This window comes from Haliaeetus leucocephalus, unplaced genomic scaffold, assembly GCF_000737465.1.
Source record: "Haliaeetus leucocephalus isolate CR32 unplaced genomic scaffold, Haliaeetus_leucocephalus-4.0 Scaffold83, whole genome shotgun sequence".
NCBI classification, from domain to species: domain Eukaryota; kingdom Metazoa; phylum Chordata; class Aves; order Accipitriformes; family Accipitridae; genus Haliaeetus; species Haliaeetus leucocephalus.
Genome location: NW_010972519.1, coordinates 2,348,302 through 2,367,348, shown reverse-complemented (window position 1 = coordinate 2,367,348; position 19,047 = coordinate 2,348,302). Strand labels below are relative to the sequence as shown.

Genomic DNA, 19,047 nt, shown 5'->3' with positions numbered 1-19,047 from the left:
CTTTTATGCATAAAACTTACTAGTGAGTCTTTAAAGGCTATGCATATACATCCCAGCTATCCACAGTGCACAAATCAAGCTCCATCACCTGCAATGCAAGAGTGATAGCAAACAAGGAGCCAAAAAAGGCTTTATGCTTTGTTCAAGATTAGACTAGGACTGTGATTGCAAGAAGCTAATCTCACAGCAACGTACAAAACCATAAACTTCAGAGAAGCAGGTCCTACAGGTTGTACTTGCTTCTATTTTGCAGTATTTTCACTCTCTTCTCTTGTATTACACTCCCTCTATTCTTTGCTCAGCTCTTCCCTGGTCTCTCTCTCTTCTCTTTTCTGCACTATGCCTCTGAAGCTTGCTTTGAGGAGCAAATCCTGTCCTCCCTGCAGCTCTTGGGGGGAAACTTGTGGACAGAACATCATTAAGTCCCTGCTGGATTGGTATAGGGGAAAGATCTAAGAGATAAACCCCTAAGGTAGCAGTAATACACTTTGCATTTTAATAGTGGTGCCTTTGTTATTATCACTCACAGTGATGCCAACCACATATATCAAGGAATCCTTTATGTTTTAAATAATCCAGTTCTTCCAAGCTAAAAATGAATATATTTGTCTGCTGCTTCTCTCCTGAGGGTTGCTGGTCCATTCAAAATCCAGCCCTTCTGTCGAGAAGCTCTTTTCAGCAGAATAAGAGCCCCACAAAATCCTTAGAAAATACAGCTTGCAACATAACTACCACCAGTTGCTTTTTTTTCCTGTTTAATAGCCCTTCTTTCAGCTAGAGTTCAACATCCCTCTGTCAAGCCATTCTGCCGCGTGGCTCCCCTGACTGGGACTGCAGTTCCAGCACATATAAACTATTGGGATCTCTAGAAATTAAAAACGTATTCACAAAAAAGTAAGAAGCTGTTCGTGGGTATGTATTACCTCCACAAGCGTAAGCATTAGCAGAGTTACAACTCAAGTAAAAACATCAAGAAAATAAAGGGCTCTTTTAGAGAACTGTTTTCATGGGTAAATTGAGTCTTCAAGGAAGTTTTTTTGTGATACAGGGATGCAGTCTGTGATGAAAACATTCAAGAGAAAAAGAGATGAAGCAGAACAGTTACCCTTACACTGTTGAATGTCCTGGCAGCTATTTCTGGATCTCCCCTGTCCCCCTCTCGGTTTTCAGACTGGTGGGGTTTTTTAGTTTTTGTTGAGGAGTCAGGGTTGGGTTCACTTCTGCTTGTGAGCAACCCCAAATTTCATAAACCTTGGAATACTTGAGCTGCACTTCTTGATTTTCTTGCTCTTAGACCTTGTGGGTGACAAGGAGCAGCACTAACATGCACTGAAAGAGTCTGGGTCCAGATAGCACCAAAAGAGCTGTGTGAACAAGAATGGCTTATTGACTTCCAATCTTTTGCTCCCTTATGCTGTAAAAGCAATGGAAATGTAAAGGTGCGAAGCAAGAAGTTGCTGGGTTTCCCCAAATGAACTCCAGGTGGACTAGAATTTCCAAGACAAATTAAGAAAAAAGATAAAAATTATTATTTCTTAACTGGTTTTGAAGCCAATGTGAGATATCTGCTGCTTGATGGCTCAGTGAGCCAGAGCATGTGTTAACAAGGCCTAATTTTTCTGGTCAAAGGCAAGAATCCCAAAGAGACAGATCAGACTACAAATGGCAAAGGAATATACAATACCCATGTTTTGAAATAGCATATATTATCCAAGTATCTCATGCAAAACATGGATGACAATCACAAGATTGTTCTGCAATTATTTAGAAATTCTGAGGGTATTCACTTTCCCTGTATTTATCTAACGATTTTTTGGAATATGTTAGCAACTGATTTTACTATCAGGATGCTTCTATCAAAACAAGGGATATTCAACAAGTGCTGGAGAATGTTTAGAAGAACTTTCTGACTCCACACCAGAGCATTCATGCCCAGCCCTCACACCTGAGGATCCTGCTCAGCAGTCAAAAACCAGAAATAGCACATGGCCTACAAATCTGTGCAAAGCTGCTGGAAGGCAAGACACCAAAACCATATTAAAACAATAAACCAGTAAAAATTATATGTAGAAAACTGTTCAGCAAGCCCCTTTGATGGAAAACATTGGTTAGGACTGTGAGCTGCTTGTTGTGCAGCCACCAGCTGAAAGCAGTAACAGTGGCACAGAACAGATTTGTTACGAATTATTAATGTATATCTCATATACCAAGTGTCTTGTGGGGTGCCTGGTGAACAAAGCTGATCACCCAAAATGAACGTCAGCAAGTCTGATGTGAATATGTTCATGGGTAACATACACAGACTGCTGAGACCCTCCCTGGACCTGGCTGAGCACCCTACCCTACAGCCAGCTGCCGAGGAGGTTCCATCACCAACAAGGGATAATGGGATTATTTTAAGAAAGGGAAGGCAGAAATCCCACTAGTATGGAGGTAGGAGAAGCCTTCCTCCAGGGTGAAGATGCATGTCCAGAGAAGGGCAATGGGGGAAAGTCCCTCCATGCTGAGCAATGACACAGCACTGGTGCTTCTGTAGGGTGGGTGGAGACAAGCATTGCTCTTGGTCCCCGCCTTGGCTTGCCATACCTGGGCTCTGGGTCTCGGCTGCACACCTCCTCCATCAGAACCACATCTCTAGTGTCTCATCCTCTCATTGCTATATGTAGGGCTGTGAAGCATCATTTTCAGAGGAAGGTTAAGTTGTCCCAGGTGGGGCTAGGGCAGGTTGGCGGCCAGCTTTTTGCTTTAGTGACACTGAGAGTGGCCATTTAAATCCTCCCATTCGGGGAAACTATTATGCCAAATGAGGCAATAAAAGCGAACCTTTACAATGCGGTGTCAGTGCAATGATTAAGAGAAGATACTGAGGGAAGATATCCTGGGATTTTTCTATCACTTGTAATTTTTCCCTTTTTAAAATTCCTTTCTCAATTTTCTTCAGAGTCTTTTGCCCTGACACACGCTCACCTCCTTTTATACCCTGCAGGTGTCTGTAGTGTAAGTGGAAAGGAGACATGTGAAGTGAAGACAAAAAGTAATGATGCACCCAGCAAGAGATTTTTTAAAATTTTTTTAAATCTATGAGGAAATTGGGAAAAAGGAAGAGCAGAAAGTACAACCCCCATTAACATAAAGAGAGCAGAACAAGGTAATAGGGTATCAGGTACTGACATGAACTGGATATAAAAGTGAAGAATGATTGACACCTAGTCATCCATTGACCATTTGGTTTGTCCATTTTTTTATTCTCTCACCAGAAAGCACATCTGGAGGACTACAATAATGCGAGACACCAACTCTAGTGCCCTGCGACTTACAGATGAGAAAGTCAGAAGTGCCCAACCCATGACACCAAACACATTGTAAAACACTTGTGCAGAAGACCTGAAGACTCAGGAGCACCATGTGTGCCACAGCAAAGAGGAGGGTGTATAAGAGGCATTGTCAGTGGCATTGGTGCTGGCACCAGGAGGCAACTTTTTAGGCAAAAATGCCCACCTGAGCCTGGAAGTGATCCTTGCATCACGCTACCAGTGTGTGCAACCTCTTCTGCCTGGTAAGATCTCTGTCTGTCGGAGTTGGAGGGCTGGGGCAGAGCCTTTCTGATCCTAAATCTTGCAGGAAATCCCAAGCATTTAACAAGTTTCTAAGTAGCACTAGGGGCAGCAGTGCTCCTCACTTCCAGCCGACATATCTGTTGGAGAGGAAGAGCATCCCATAAAGCGAAATTATCTACCCGAGGAGAATAACTTTTTCCAAGCTTCTGCAGCCAGTTTTCTGAAGCACGAAAATTAATTAAATACAATAGAAACACAATGTGATAATCACAGAATAATCAAGTATCTTTTAAACCTGCTGTTGGGGACATCACCTAATCCAACACACAAAAGCTAACATCATAAACCCTAATTTCTAAGGGAGATTACTGTTATCCCTTCACACAAGCCTTTGACAAATTTAATAAAACTCTGTCTTCAAACAACTCAGGATTTCTTTTTTGTCCCCCATTCCTCCATTTTGAGAGCTATTCTAGGTTTTCACTCCTTGATAGTAACCTTTTTTTTAAATTTCCCCTCCAAACAGAGGTAGGATTAATGAAAACCCATGTTCTTGTACCAGAACTATCCTTCAATTTAAACCATTCTTCCCACTTTGTGGTGTTTATGCTTCAAGAGGATTCAAAACGGTAATCACTTTTAATTTTTGCTTTGCTCAGTTGCCAAGGTGCCTTAACATTCCTTCAGAAGTCTCCATTGCCCTAATCTTCCCCAAAGCCCTTCTCTGTGTCTATTCCCACCAAAGTCGGTCCTCCCTAGGCAAAGGGGACCAAATTCTGAGGTATTATGAGTGGCTTATAGGAGGAAGGACTGTCTCCCTGCCTCTAGAGAAAATGCTGTGTGTGACACATCTTGCAATCTCCTTAGTCTCTTTCCAGCTCTATTCTTCACTCCTGGCTGTTCCTTGAAATTCCCCTTTGCACCCCAACACCACTTTCCCTCCACCACCTCTGGCTGATGAGCCACTAGTTTACAGACAAGAGTCTCATCATTAGCTCTGACATGCATGTCTTGTACAATTGTATTTGTTGCAATCGCTGTCGCTGCTGTTCCCAAGCTCATCTAAATTATTCCTGTGTGAGGATGTGGCCCACTCCAGGATGGTTAATACTTGCAGTTTTGCATCATTCACAGATGCCATCAAGCGCACGCCTTGGGCTTTGCTCTAAGGTCACCACTCCAAACGTTAAGCAGCGTTAGCCTCAGGAGAGATGCGTGAGGGACACGGCTCCTCTCTCAAACCCACTGCTTTTCCTTGCTTAGCTGGTTCTCTACCCACCTCTTATTTCCTGTATTAACGTTCTTCTTCACTGTACACAAACATTTCCTGTGAGGTACCATGCAAGACACTTTCCTTAATTCTAAGTAGATTAGGTCTGGTGCATATACCCTTGGCAACACAGGATGCTATTTCATAGAAAGAAGATGTTAAGCCAGCCTCACAAAATTAATTGATTAAAACTTAACAGTGTTAAGTTTTGTCCCAGTTTTGGTTTACCTGCGTGTCCTTGATTACTGCTTTAAAATCTGTTCTAAGAGTACATTAAGATGCCTGCACCACTGACCTCCCCGTTTTTGCAAGAGGACTTCTGTTTGCTGGTCTCCCACTCCAAAGGATGTCACACAACATCATGGACATCATTGCTATGAGACTGATGACTGTTTTGTGCCCACTCTGCCTGCTGGTGTGGCAGCCCTGTGAGTCCCCCATGCTACTGTGGGGTGCAGTGTAGGGCCCTCCCGGCATCCCCTGTGGGAGTGCAGAGCAGGGGGTGCAAGCAAGCCGGGACCACGCCACAGCCTCTGGAGGAGATGGAGGGCAGACCTTTTAGCTCCATCACTACTAGTGACATCCTTCTAAATCCCCCCTTTTGGCCATGGCCCCAAAAAAGCCCCCCCTCCATAGGGCCACAGTGGGGTACACTGGTTTTTAGCCCAGTGGAAACTCTTAGTCAGTGTGTGGATAAAAGTGATCAAGCCACACACCTCCCTACTCAGAGCCAGAAGAAAAGATGCTGAGTTAAATAAGTGCTGTTCTTTATTTTTTCCATAAGAAATGCATGCGATTAGGAAGGGGTTTCTCTTTGTTTCTGAAAGATGTTTGTTAATGCAGCATCAAGTATCAGACTAGTAAGGTTAAAAAAAAAAAGTGAAAAATCTTAACATACCATTTTGGGATATGTTCTGTAAGTCTCTGTGATTACAGCGATTTCTCCTGCGTAAACGTAGATACAGAGAGTCTGTCCAGCCTCTGAAATAAATTGAGAAAATGCAAGCTGCTAAACTCATATGATACTGATGAAAACACAGCTGATACTAAAAATTATGTTCTTGTCTCTGAAAACTCTGTGCCCCAGATATGTATATACTTCAATTTCACCATCTCTCTTTTTTGTGGTCATAAATCTTTTTCATCTTGGACAGGGTGGCCTAAAGTGGAAGCCAAGATATCCTCTCAGAAACTACAAATTGATGGAGAGTTTCTTTAGAATTGTTCCACCCAGGATGCTTTTATCCTGGTCTTTCAGATAAGGTGTTTAAAAACCTTTTTGTTATACATCATTTATCAAAACAATCCTGTTGATTGCTCACTAATTGACTTTTCAATTGGTTGTTATGGAACCATAAATAAAAGAAAAGAATTGTTGGCAGGGCATTCATTTCCCCATGCCATAAATCTTGGACAGATTGATCTGAAAACAGGTTATACTTGATTCTGACTAGTTCTCTCCTTTACTTTGCACTGTTGAGAAAAATGAAAATGCAAATGAGAAGGATAACAGCCCAAAGGGAAGCCGATGAGAAGACCATGCTCCCAGCCATGAGCACATGGTCATCTCCACTGGGGCTGCTGATTTTGTGTTTGAACTTAGACACCAAAGGAATCAGATAACTTAAATACCATGGCTTAAGAACAGCAAACCTGGATGAATGCAGAGAAACAGAAGACAATGATAAGTTTTGAAACCAGCAATAAAAAGTAACTACCTACAACACAGAAACACATGATAACATCAACTAGTCACTATGTATTGGGCTACACAAGAAACGCCTGAGCTCTTTGGTTTTCAGCATAGTAGGCGGGCAGACAAGGAAAAGCAAACAGACCTTCTCGGTCAGAGAATATTAGTTAAAAAGTGGTGTTCCTGTTCACTGATCAGGGGTGGGAAAGATGGGCTTGGAGTAGATGGGAGCCTCCCACTGCACAGTGCCAGCCAGTCTCCACCACACTTAGTCATTGTGGTGTGCGATTTTGAGCTACTTAAAAATGCCTTAAAGTCCCAAACAGTCTTTTTTTTTTTTTTTTTTTTTTTTTCCAGATGGGGAAGAGATTAAAAAAGAGATTAAAAACTGAACACTGAACCAAGGCCTATGACTGACAACTTCTGGGTCGATACTAAGCTCTGATCACCTGTGAACTTCAGATTCTTCAGAGCCAGTTAAATACTGTGTATTGAGTAGCTGAACATTGTAATAGATTTTCAAAGGTCAGTTTTGCTGCTGACTCTTAAAGAAGAGATTGCATAGATGTTCTCTTTTGGCTTGTCAACTAGTATACCACCTTCAAGCATATACTGTGTGAATGTAGCTGAGGCTGGGAGCCTGGTTTTCACACAGGGAGAAAAAAGGAAGCAAAAAGTACAAGTGTATGGTGCAACAGATATTTTTTCCTGGAAAATAATATATTCTTCCAACTTTTTAATTCTGTTGGTAGAAAGCCTCTTTAGGCTTGACTCATGCTTGGTTTGACATTTCACTGTATTCATGACCTATCTTAGACATATAAAATAAAAATTATCTGAAACTCAGGCCAGACCAGGCACTGTTGATGATTGTATCCTTCAGTTCTGGCAGGAGTCAAGGACCTCTTAATGCTGGCCAGAAAGATGATTAACAAAATTATGAATATTTTTTTTTAACTTCATGGTTAAAACTGCAGGCATTTCAAGGTGTTTTCTTGTGTTTGGACTTATTTTCCTTCTCTTCTGGCAGTGCCTTCTTTTTTTCTATCTCTCCCTGCATCCTTCCCCATCCACATGAGCCAATGTAACACAGCAAATTAGGTCACAGGCACTTCCAAATTCTTTTGCTACTTCCCTCTAAATGGGGGGGGAGGAGGGGGGAAGGAAAGATTGCCCCAAAAAAGGGAACACTATGAAATAACCCTGGGGTTACTATTCATTCCATTGTTTCAGCAGCAAAAAGGAAACAGGAGGAAGAGGGAAAGAGGAAAAAAAAACCCCTAAGAAAAGGAAAATGCTGACTTTTGTTAGTTTCAGCAATGCCCCCCTTCTCCCTGCCCCAGAATTTTGAAAAAAGTGAGTTTGGTTTTTATTTCTTTTTTTTTTTTTCTCCTTCTAAATTACAATTTGACCAGCTCTAAAACTTACCCTGAATTTCAGGAAGACTGGGCTAGAGCACTGTGCATTGTCTATATATTTAAAAGAGTTTTAAAAATCCCTAGATCCAGTGATGATCTTGATTTTAGAAAGAGCAGAAGCAGAGCTGACTAGCATTTTTATCTTTCCTTTCAAGCACTGTTTGTTTTTTTTTTTTCTTGATGTGCTTTGAGGGACCTTGAGACTTGCTACGACTTGGCCACCCCGCCTGTTGGCTTACCCAATGGTGGAGTTCAGAAATCCAGTGATCTCTGAGAACTGGGGCCAGTCAAGCTCGTCGGTGAAAGCCATTGGGAGATTAGCAAACGATTTCTGAAAGAGAAATTTTTAAATCAACACACTTTTCACCCTCACAGACAAAAAAATCATTTCAGCAAACTGGAGCACTTCTTAGCTGCAGCATTAGCCAGAGAGCAGCAGTTGTAACTATAGCTGTAGCGGTAATTATTTATGCATACACTTCAAAAGCTGACTTTTGTAAGATGGGCATATCAAGAGATGGAGGAAGGAAAAGCAGAAGAGATATCTGAATTGCATCTCCTGGCACCCTTTAATTCTGGAGCACGTACTGCAGGTGCAGACAACCAAGGTGGCAGCTGTTTGCTGCGGCATCCCTCCTGTCCAAAGGTGGGTCTCCTTGGGCACAGGAAGAGATGACAGCATGATGTCCCCAGCATATATGGCAGAGGGATAATGTCAAATTCACCTGAAGCTCCCTTGCCCTCTCCATCAGGATGAATGGTGAGCATCCAACCCCCTAAAAACCTCTGCCTGGTCCTCACTGCAAATTTCAGGGACGGCACTGAAGCGACAGAGTCTGAAAGGCCCCTGAGCATGGCAAGGACCAGGGAATAAAACACATGGTCTGACATAACCTTCCCACACAAACAGATGCAAGCTTTACCCTTCTCTGCTTTTGCTAGTATTAGTCCCTATTGCTTTTTTTAAGTGACTGCCTCTGCGAAAGCCTCTATGCAGATGCAAGCCGTGTTGCACATTCTAAACACAGTGCCCTGTTTGTTTCCACTTTGATTTCTGAATGTGTCAAAAATCATAAAAGGTGAGAAAAATGGCCTTGAGAAATTGCACCATCCCAGAAGGATGAGAACATGGAGTAAATTTTCAGCTTTTCCTAGTCTGGGGTACAGTCGCAAAGACAAATGCATAAATCCAGTTGGCGCATACTGAAAAACTGCTGATGAAAAAGGCAATAACCAAAAGAAGGTCAAAACATAAGATCAGGAAGTTACAGGCTGGTTTAATCCATGTAATTTACAAACTTCATTTTCTTTTCAAGCAGTTGTGGGGTTTCCTTAAACCCTTACTGCTATAAGCAGCAAGCAGGTGGGTAATTCTTTTGCCAGGAAGATCAGAGGTAACTGAGGAGCCACAGAAGAGCTAAATCTTGCAGTCCCCATCAAGTCCTCATTCCCAGAAAATTATCGTTTAGGTGAATGGGAGCTCAAGGCCAGGTTGGATGGGGCTTTGAGCAACCTGGTCTAGTGGAAGGTGTCCCTGCCCATGGCAGGGGGATTGGAACTAGATGATCTTTAAGGTCCCTTCCAACCCAAACCATTCTATGATTCTATATGCCTACGGGTTTTGACTGGAAGACAATGGGGAGAGACGCAGGGAAAGTGGAGGAGAGGCAAGAAAAGGGGGGTTGGGGGTGGGGTGGAAATCCTGAAGCCAAGCTCTGAGCATCCTAATGCACAGCAGATGCCAGTTTAAAGCATGTAACAGCATATTTGACCTACTTACAGTAGATCTGCATTAGTTACCAAAGTGAAAATGGGTCTGGCTTAATTATCTTTCAGTTGGTTCTCTCTCTCTCTTACATACATACATATGTCCTTGTGTGTATCTGTATATACATATTATGCATATACAAATAATTTTTTAAGACTAGAGGGAACTTCCAAATCTGCCTTCTTCAAATCTGATAGTGTTGTGTGCAAACAAGTGCTTAATCCAAGGGCACAGCTATGAGCAGAGGTGGAGGGGTACAGTATGGCTTGGCCATTTGCTATACTTGCCTCCTCGTAGCTTTGCATTAAAGGTGACAGAAATATTGAAATAGTCACTTAGCATAGAGCAAACTATAGATATGATCTCTTACAAGTCACAGCATATAAGAGTATAAAAAGAGCCAAAAATGATTAAATATTTTAAAACCAAATCCTTCTCTGACCAATTCTCTCATTATTTCCTGCTGGCATTCCAAAACATTATTTTCATTGGACAAGTCCCAACAATTTTTAACTGGTTTCCGGTCCCCACCCCCCACCCTGGAAACTTAGCTTAAATATGAATTAGCCAGAACCTAATTGAGTTGCAAATTGGGTTGGAAAGGAACATCTGAGCCCAGAATTATAGTTGCATTTGAAAACTGTATAGACGTTTAGCATTGACACTGTTCCAGCAAACCACTTAAAGCCAGACTTTTGAAGATATTTCAGGACCAAAGGGTGAAGATGAGTAGTTAATGGAAATGTCTGAAGAATGCTAGATCTTGAACTCTGCAGCGATGTAGTTTGGAAAGCATGGTCTAACAGACTGCATTTCACTTAGTCTCAGATGCAAATGTGTCCCACTCTAGAGGTGGATCTATGTTGACTTTTTTCTGAGCACATCCTTGTTTAAATACCATTCTCTAGACTATTGTGGCTGAGAAACTGTGTTTCAGCCTATGTGCCAGATTTTAGCAACGAATGATTAGAAAATTATTCCAGCCTAGCTTCAAATGCCATATTTTAGCCTCAAATGCTCTAGATGGGTCCCAATTTGAAGGAACGCACTCACCTCCTAGATGTGTTCTACCTTGAAATATGGGGCAGCCAAAGCCATGGCTGATGCTAAATGAACACATGCCAAGCTGCGCTTAAATGGAAGAAAGTTCAGGGTTGCTATGGCAAGAGATTTTCAAAATCAGAACACAACAGGGCATTGGAAACTTAATACTCATACAAGCCTTTAGAAATGCCAGCCCCAGAAATCCTGAAAGCACTGAAGTATCCCTTAATTTGAAGGGGAATTGGGTATTTGGTTTTATACTGACTTTAATGCTGTTCAAATCCTTGTGATAGCATCAAGTACCACAGACAACTTTCTTATTCTAAGTATACAGATAAGCAAGCCTTAGAGCTCTTGAGAAAAGCACAGCCTATCTTTTTAAAAAGAATGTATGGCATTTCTACTCTGTAAAGCTGCAAGGGACATCATAGGTTTGAAATTAGCAAAATTACTACCTTATTTCCCCCAAAATGCAGCATCTTAGTCATCACAATACTAGCTGGGAGAAACTTGCCTGCAATTCACTGGATTTAGAGGGAAGCTAGGGAATGTTTTTAATACGATGTTCACAGATCAAAGTTCTGTTTTTTCTAGTGGTGCAAAAAAAGAAGTCAGTGGGATAAGTGTTCAGGACATCCTGAACCCTCATTTAAAGAAATGCTGAATTATTTTAACAGGAAATATATAGCATGAAACAGTTTAATGAAACCTGAGAATCCTTTGAGTTTCTGGGCGAATAGATATTTGCTGGATTACAGATAGATGTGGGATTAATTTTTCTCTTTATTCAGCATGAAATAGAGATCCAAGAGTTTTAAAACGCATCTTCCTAGATAGGGTATAATTTCTAGCACATTTATAAATACAGTGCTCTTATCTCAAGATAAAATTGTCTCTAAAATGAGATTTAAAAGTAAGCTTCTATTCCAGACATATAACAGAAAAATGCTGCATTTAGTAGCTATTTGGAAGTCAATTGTAAGCAGATGGACAGAGCAGCAGGAGCACAATATCCATCACTAGACACACCAGTGTTTTCAACATTAGCTTTCCGCAAAAACCCATCCACCTCAAAAAAAACCCCACAGTATTTCTTCTGCTTTACTAAACCTCATAAAGTGCATGTCTACCGCATTACACTTCATTTTCAGTGTCCAAATTTTCAGGTCAAAGGAATGAACATTCAGCTCAAGTCTTGCTGAACCTTTTAAAAGAAGAAAAGCCTGGCAACCCCCAAACCTATTGACAAGAAGAAAGCCAAAATAAAGTTGATTCATCCCCTTCTTCCAGCTGTATAATTCTCTTCTTGTCATTGTACTCTGGGTGTTTGGGGATTTACTGGAGTGATGGCAGGTTAAGGACAGAGCCATGTGCTCAGCTGCCTCTGCAGGAACATGAAGGCAAGTATCCTCAGTGATGGTCCCAACATAATTTTTCTCTGTGTTGCTGTACCTCAGCTAGATTCTTGTAGGGTAGACTTTGGGACACAGCAGTACCAGCTTGGTCAAAAACTTCAAAATCAAGGTACCTGCGACTCCCCCTAGGGCTACATAGGGTGGGATGGGTTTTTTTTGTTATTTGGGGATTTTTTTAACTGGAGAAATAACATGCCTGAGCTACAGCTTTCAAAGGTGTGTCCACCTTGTGATGGACATTTTCCACACCAAGTAGTGTCTTCGTACACTCTTTGTGGGAAGAACATACTCTAAGAGGGATGATAACTGTATTTGTGACTGGCTCCTAGGTAAAGTCTTTAGAAACAGCACTGGGAATCATAAGCCCCCACTCTGCTATAGTGTATGTCTCAGCGCACGTGACAGATGAAATGGGCTGGGAGTGCCCACAGCTGTGTCAGTGCAGGCGGGCTGGTCCTCAGATGCTTGCAAGTCCCCCCTCCAAAACAGCCTCCTTGACTAATGCAGGAACATGATTCAGGTCTCTGCATTTGGTCACTTAAGTTTAAGAAAACAGGAAGACCAGGAAGGAATTAGGGGACTTGATATGGGCAAGTGAATGATGCAACTTGATGCATTCCTTCACATGGGATGTATGACAGAAGCATGTCCCCCTGCGCTGGATTACACAGGTGGATTATTACCCTGTGAGATGCCAATGCTAAGAGGGCAGTAAGTTCCTGATTATACAGGGAAATCCAAAATCCAGTATATAACAGCTTCCCAACAACAGTCTTTGAGATGATGGTGCAGGTATCTGAATTCCAAAGCTGTTCAGCCCAAATACCCATCCGGTCACCCTCATGCTAATCATCTGGCTACCTGAATGACATCTTGAGCCTGCTTCAGTTCAGAAATTTCTCATTCACATTCTTTTTCTTCCCTCACTCATTGTTACTGCTCCTTTGCATGGTAGGCTATGTGCAGCATAATCAGGGGAAGCAACCATTCTGAAGATCCTCGTAACTAAATTCTCAGGATCTCTCCTGAGAAACTATTTCCCCACCTAATTGGCTTTAAAACAGGAATTAACAGCTCCCACTGATGTGGTGCTGATTAACAGAAGGGTCCACAGCATTGTTACCACATGTAAATTTCAATTTACACTTGTATATGTAAACACTTGTGTATGTGAACATGTATAAGGATAAATATAAATAAGAAATATATTAAATAGATCAAGTATATAAAATAGATACATAAAAAAACAGAAAAACATTAAAGTAATAAAATAATACACTTAATAAATCTGAATTAACAGGCACACAACTTTTTCCTTGTACATACGATAAAAATCCTGACGGGGTCGGGGGGGAAGTCCTTCTTGGAATTCCATGTAGAGGGTTGAGATTCCATTGAAATGGCAATTAAAGCTTTGAACTGACTCTAGTATTGACTGTAGAGAAAACCATTTGATAAACTAATTTTTATGTGTGTCTTACGAAAGAAATTTTGGCAGAATCAAAGTGAAGTGCCTTGAGTTTGACAGCACAGCTGAACAGCACGTACATGAGGTTTATCCTCCCCTCTCAGAGCCCTAACTTCAAATTCTTGCTGTGGTCACAGATTAAGGATGTTTTCTGTGAGATTAGGACATAGCCTCTCTGCACTCTCTTTAGTCACAAAACCGTCCCTGGATGTGCTTAGAAATTCTCCTTGAGGAAGGCCTTGCACTGGAAAAGGATTGAAGCCAGTTAATTTGTTAATTAAACCTACAGATGAAGGGTATTTCCCAGTGGTATTTAATACTACACATCAGGAGACAACAGTATTGCACCTTCACAACCCCAAGGCAGCTAAATTGTTGCTATTGTCATTCTACACATAGAAAGCAAGACACAGAGTACAAGTGAGAGGAAGAGGCAGTAACAAAGTCTGAATTAGCTCTGAAGTTTTTTTGCTAGCACTTTTGTGCTCAACTTTCTTACCTAAGAGTGAGCTGCAAATTAAATAACTTTGTACTATTGCTAGAGTTTAAACAGAGATACTAGGTTTTTTATATGACTGACCTCTCTGTATATCTGCATTAATATTTAAGTAACTGCTGTACTTTTGCCAGGTCAGTAGGAAAGCCTGCAAATAGTCCTAGAAAAGAACCTGTTCTTTCCTCTCCTGTACCTCATGTACCCCAGACACCTGGGTGGCTGTGCAGTGCACTACCATAGAGCTCAGCTAGGTGTAGGAGGGGTGTGTTTCCTGCAAGGTAATTAGCCTAGCCCTGCTCTGTCCTGGGTAGCTATAACCAACTTTTCCAAGTTCCGCTACATTACTGCCATACCCCTGTCAGAGGTCTGTCTGATGCTGCCCAGCTCAGGGTGCCCAACGCCTGAAGGGACATAAGGTTATCTATACTATCCTCTTTTTGTCATCTTCTGCTAGCTCCAATAAGTGGTATTTTAAGCAATACTTTAATGCATCCCTTTCTTACTGGGCTCAGAACAGAAGCCAGCCCCAGCGCCTTGTACTGGTGCATGAGAGACCTCTCTTCCAGGACTGCTTTGCGACAGCTCTGGGTCTGCGTGTGAAGCCCAGGCTTCTTTTTCACTCATATGTTGTATTTAGATTCTCCAATTCCAGTGATGTCTTAACTCCTTTTATTTTTATATACACTGAGTGGAGTGACTACGAAAGGCCAGAGAATGAACATGTCTCTCTTTGCCCTCCTTGCCCCAGTGCAGGGCATTAGCTCTAATCTAGAGTCACCCCTTCTGCAAAGGAAAGCAGCCCACTTCTCCCTTTCCAACCAGTCCTTGAACTTCCCCACATGCTGGCCAGACAGTTGAGCACTGAGAGCATATATTTGTTGGGCCTTACACAGTGAGCACCAGTTGCCTTCCTGTGCAAGATGCTCTACACCCATCAAACAGTAACAAGGTGCCATCAAAACTCACTTTATAATCTGCACTCCTTGAGCCATCCAGCTAGAGGACCAGCAAGCTTCAAGTAAGAGAAATGCTTTCTAAACCTTCATTACAGTGATAATAAAATGCTGACATAGTCTAAAACTGTTCTTGCCTACATGGCTCTGCTACCAGCGTTACTGCCAGAATCATCATCACTATCAGTATTATTACTATCTTTATTAGACAAGATAATCTCAGTTATCATTAGTGCTAATTTATTATGCTCATCATCAGCTCTGTCATCAGTGTCATTTGTCTAATTGTTGCTCATAAACGTTTAACAAAGGAAAACAACTGCTAATCTGCAACATTTAAATCAGCTCAGTTCTGGGAGGAAAAGGGGGAAAATACATGAAATTCTCAGACCTCCAACAGCACTATAACAACTGACATTTTGGAATAAGTATTGTTCTCCAGAAAATGTCTATATCCTTCTTCCACAGAGGCCAGTGGAAGAGTAACAGGTTTTCACTAGGGAAAGTGGGCAATGACGATCCACTCACCCCCATGCAACAGACCCTTGTGCAGAGAAAGACAACACACAGTCCTCCCTAGCTAGGCAGTGACACCGGCTCGGAATAAGAAACAAGAGTGAAGGACAGAAGCATACCTGTGTGTTTATCTCCACCCCCTAATTGCAGTGTGCTAGAATGATCTTTTCCCCTCAATTATTTCATTCCATGCCAGTGAACTGCAACAGCTGAGGCTCAGCATAATTCACAGTCAGGCACATTTTGTTGTTGTTTGAAAATGGGAAGTGCTGGGATACTGCCCAAAGATAGACAACAGTGTGGTAGTGATATTTTACAGTCACTACAGAAATTCTTTCCTTTAGGACAAGTCCATCATAAACCCTTGGATGACCCTCGAACACCTGCAGATGTATTTGTTCAACAAGCCTCAGAGCCTGAACACTGGAGTTACTAGACCTATTGCACATATGCTACAGATGAGGGAAAACAATCCAGGACACATCATTTCAAAGCCAGATGCTGAAAACAGAAGTTCCCTGACTGTCAGCAGGGTCACTTCTGCAACACTTGCACAGCAAGGAGCCGTACCAATGAGCCTGCTAACAGCAGGACTGATCCCACAGACAGCATGGGTCTCCTTGAGCCATGGGCATGTGCATGGAAAGGCAGATGTCCTGGTTTGTGTGTCTGGCGCAGCACTGGGCCACTGAAGCCAAACTCTTCCCTGACCCAATTGCACAGATGTCAGAGGAGCAGCAGTAGTGCAGGGCTATGCTTTTTTATCTTCAGAAGAGCAGCTGCAGGAGAGGAATGACACATGTGAGACCATAACTATAAATTCCAGTGCAATGAGGCATTTTGCACTTGTTTCCCTTTGGCAACCTGTGGCACAGGGGAGAAAGCAAATGGCAATCAGCAGCAGAGTGGTTTCAGCAACCCAAACGTGATTCCTCACCGCTGACATCTGCATGACGGTCATCCACTCGGGAGGGATGTGGAAGTGAGCGCCGGCTGAGTCTCCCAACAGCACAACCCCTTGTGAGTCTGCACCTAATTAACACATTTTATTAGTCGCAAGAGCAGAAAGAGCAAAGTGAAACAGAGCATGGAGAACAACAGCAATGGCAACTGATGGAGTCAGAGGCAACTGGCTACACCACTCTTCACATAGCTGAAATGTTCAGACCCTGCAGTGGGATTTTTTGCTCCATCTGCAGCAAAAACTGACTAACAGGCATATGCCAACAACCCTAGAGGAACAACTGGGGACTGGGTGTGAAAAACGGAGCTAATCAGAAAAATTCTCGGTTGTATTCAAGGATGGATGGGTTATTTCAGCAGAGATTCTTCTGTGCAGCCAACATTTATTTTTACTAGCCATAGAATATGCATTAAAAAGTACTTAAACATTTAGGGAAATCAGATAATTCAGGAAATTGCTCAAAGCTCTTTATAACAGAACTGGGTGGTGGATGCATTACTCATACGAGTATTTCTACTGGAACAATCTGGCTGGTTTATAATTAATGTTACTTAGCATTTGTAGATTGCCTTTCATCTAAAAATGTTGAAAAGTCTTGCCAGGCTATGGTTCATCCCCAGGATGCTGATTTAAATGTCAGGCAAGGTGAACAGCAACCGGTAGTCACGGCTGTTTAGTAGGTGTGTTACTTGTGCATATGTGTATACACAGGCACCCACATGGCTGTCAGGGAGATCAGCTGATGTCACCAGTTCAGCTCTTTAAGGCCTTCTCCAGAAAAGAATCAGCATCATTCCTGATTGCTGGTATTTACGGCAATGGGTCAAACTGGACCCACACAGAGATTAAACTGCTCTCCTGAATCCTCTGGGTTAGGCTTCAGGTAGCACAGAAGATGCAGAGGTGACATCTCTGTTTGCTGCTGTTCCTGACCTATGTATTTCAACTTAATAATTCAACTGGCTTTTAACAGGAAACTACAAGTAGCCTGTGCTTTTCACGTTTCATCTTTGCCCGTTTTCAAGTAAAAAAAAAAAAAGATTTTGCCATTTTTCCTTTCCATGAAGTTGTCTTTCCCTTACATTGGCAATGACTGTGAAAATATTAAAATATTTATGAAATTAATACAAAAGACACATTGTATCTTGTACTGACTGGAAAGATTTACCTTTGCAGAATTTCTCCTCGTAGGGAATTCCATCTTTTGGATCCACGCCCTGTTGGAGGAGAGAAGGGGCAGATGATAGTATCTATCTAGCGCCTGAAAAATGGCAGTGCAAAACAGAGGCTGAGAATTTAGTTCTTCTTGAATGTTTGCCTGCAGGAAGCACAGCATCACAATAATCATGCTTTCCATTACCTTATTTTAATAAGTATATGTACATTTAAATTAATTATAATAGCTATAATTTAAATAATTGTAAGCATTAATAAACAAACTTCACTCATAACTGCTTCCCCTTTGTTTCCTTAGTTTTTAATAAATACAGTTTTATTACTTGGAATATCAAAGGCAGTAAATAAATAGGAGTAATCCAAATCAGTTAATAAACCAGAATAAATATAAAGGAAACATTTGCAGACTAATTCAAAAGGAGGAAAAAAGAGAAGCAGCAATCAGGAAGGAAGTACAAGATGCAACTTCATTTACTTACCCATATGCCATTGCAGTTAGAGTCACTTTTCACATCCCAATTATCAGGACTAAAACAGAGTTACAAAAGAATATACAGCGTTACAGAAAATAAAGCAAGAGGGGCTTTTAAGCAAATCGGAGCCTTTGTGCCAATTTTCACTAAGAATATAAAATAATTAGAAATTCCTTTCTGCACAGAAGGTTTTTTTTTCCCCTCTTTGAATCCACGAGAGGCAATTTTTCCCAGCAAAATGCAATATTAATTTAAAGTTAATACTGGAAGTTGCTGAATAAAACTTACCCTTTTAGTCTGCATATTCAGTGAGGTGAAGTGAATGGGGATGATTTTTGCAGAAGGCAGACCCTTTTTCCTTGCCCTTTTCATCGCTTTTAAGTGTTCACTGAAATCCACCAAGCCCCTCACCCCAAATTCAGTGCCGGGTAATGAGGATTTGCTCTGGCCCATAACACAGTATAATTAGCTCAGGCCTCTTTTACAGGGAGACTCCATCTATTCAGTCCAGCACTACACACGGACCCTGTAAGCCCATTTCAGCTAACGCAGCTGTGCTGCCCAGGCTGATGGCACATAATTCTTCCAAACCCACACACTTAAACTCAGTTTATCTATTTAATCTAAACCGGTTAACGCCCAGGCTTTAAAAACAGTCCTGGTTAACAACTTCTTAACAAACCCATGGTAGAGGAGAGCTCTATTTTTGAAAGAGTATTTTGAGCACAGGGTAGAATAGCAAGAGCGAGGGACCAAGGCCACGCTGTTATGACTGGCTGTGCTCGCTGTTTCAGGTGTGCATGGAAGTCCATGCTCAGGCAGCTGGCAGGTATTCA

The 19,047-nt window shown here is 41.8% G+C and overlaps 1 protein-coding gene across 1 annotated transcript in view; it reads right to left on the bottom strand.

The window, feature by feature from the left end:
• The window catches only part of AOAH (acyloxyacyl hydrolase (neutrophil)), an 80,767-nt gene that overhangs the window by 23,819 nt on the left and 37,901 nt on the right, over window positions 1-19,047 (bottom strand). Inside the window, exons 10-14 of the mRNA XM_010582585.1 lie at window positions 18,218-18,266; window positions 17,731-17,779; window positions 16,536-16,630; window positions 8,178-8,269; window positions 5,726-5,808 (exon numbers count right to left, since the gene is read on the bottom strand). Of these exons, the coding sequence (XP_010580887.1) occupies window positions 5,726-5,808; window positions 8,178-8,269; window positions 16,536-16,630; window positions 17,731-17,779; window positions 18,218-18,266 (368 nt within the window). The remainder of the gene's footprint in view (window positions 1-5,725; window positions 5,809-8,177; window positions 8,270-16,535; window positions 16,631-17,730; window positions 17,780-18,217; window positions 18,267-19,047) is intronic.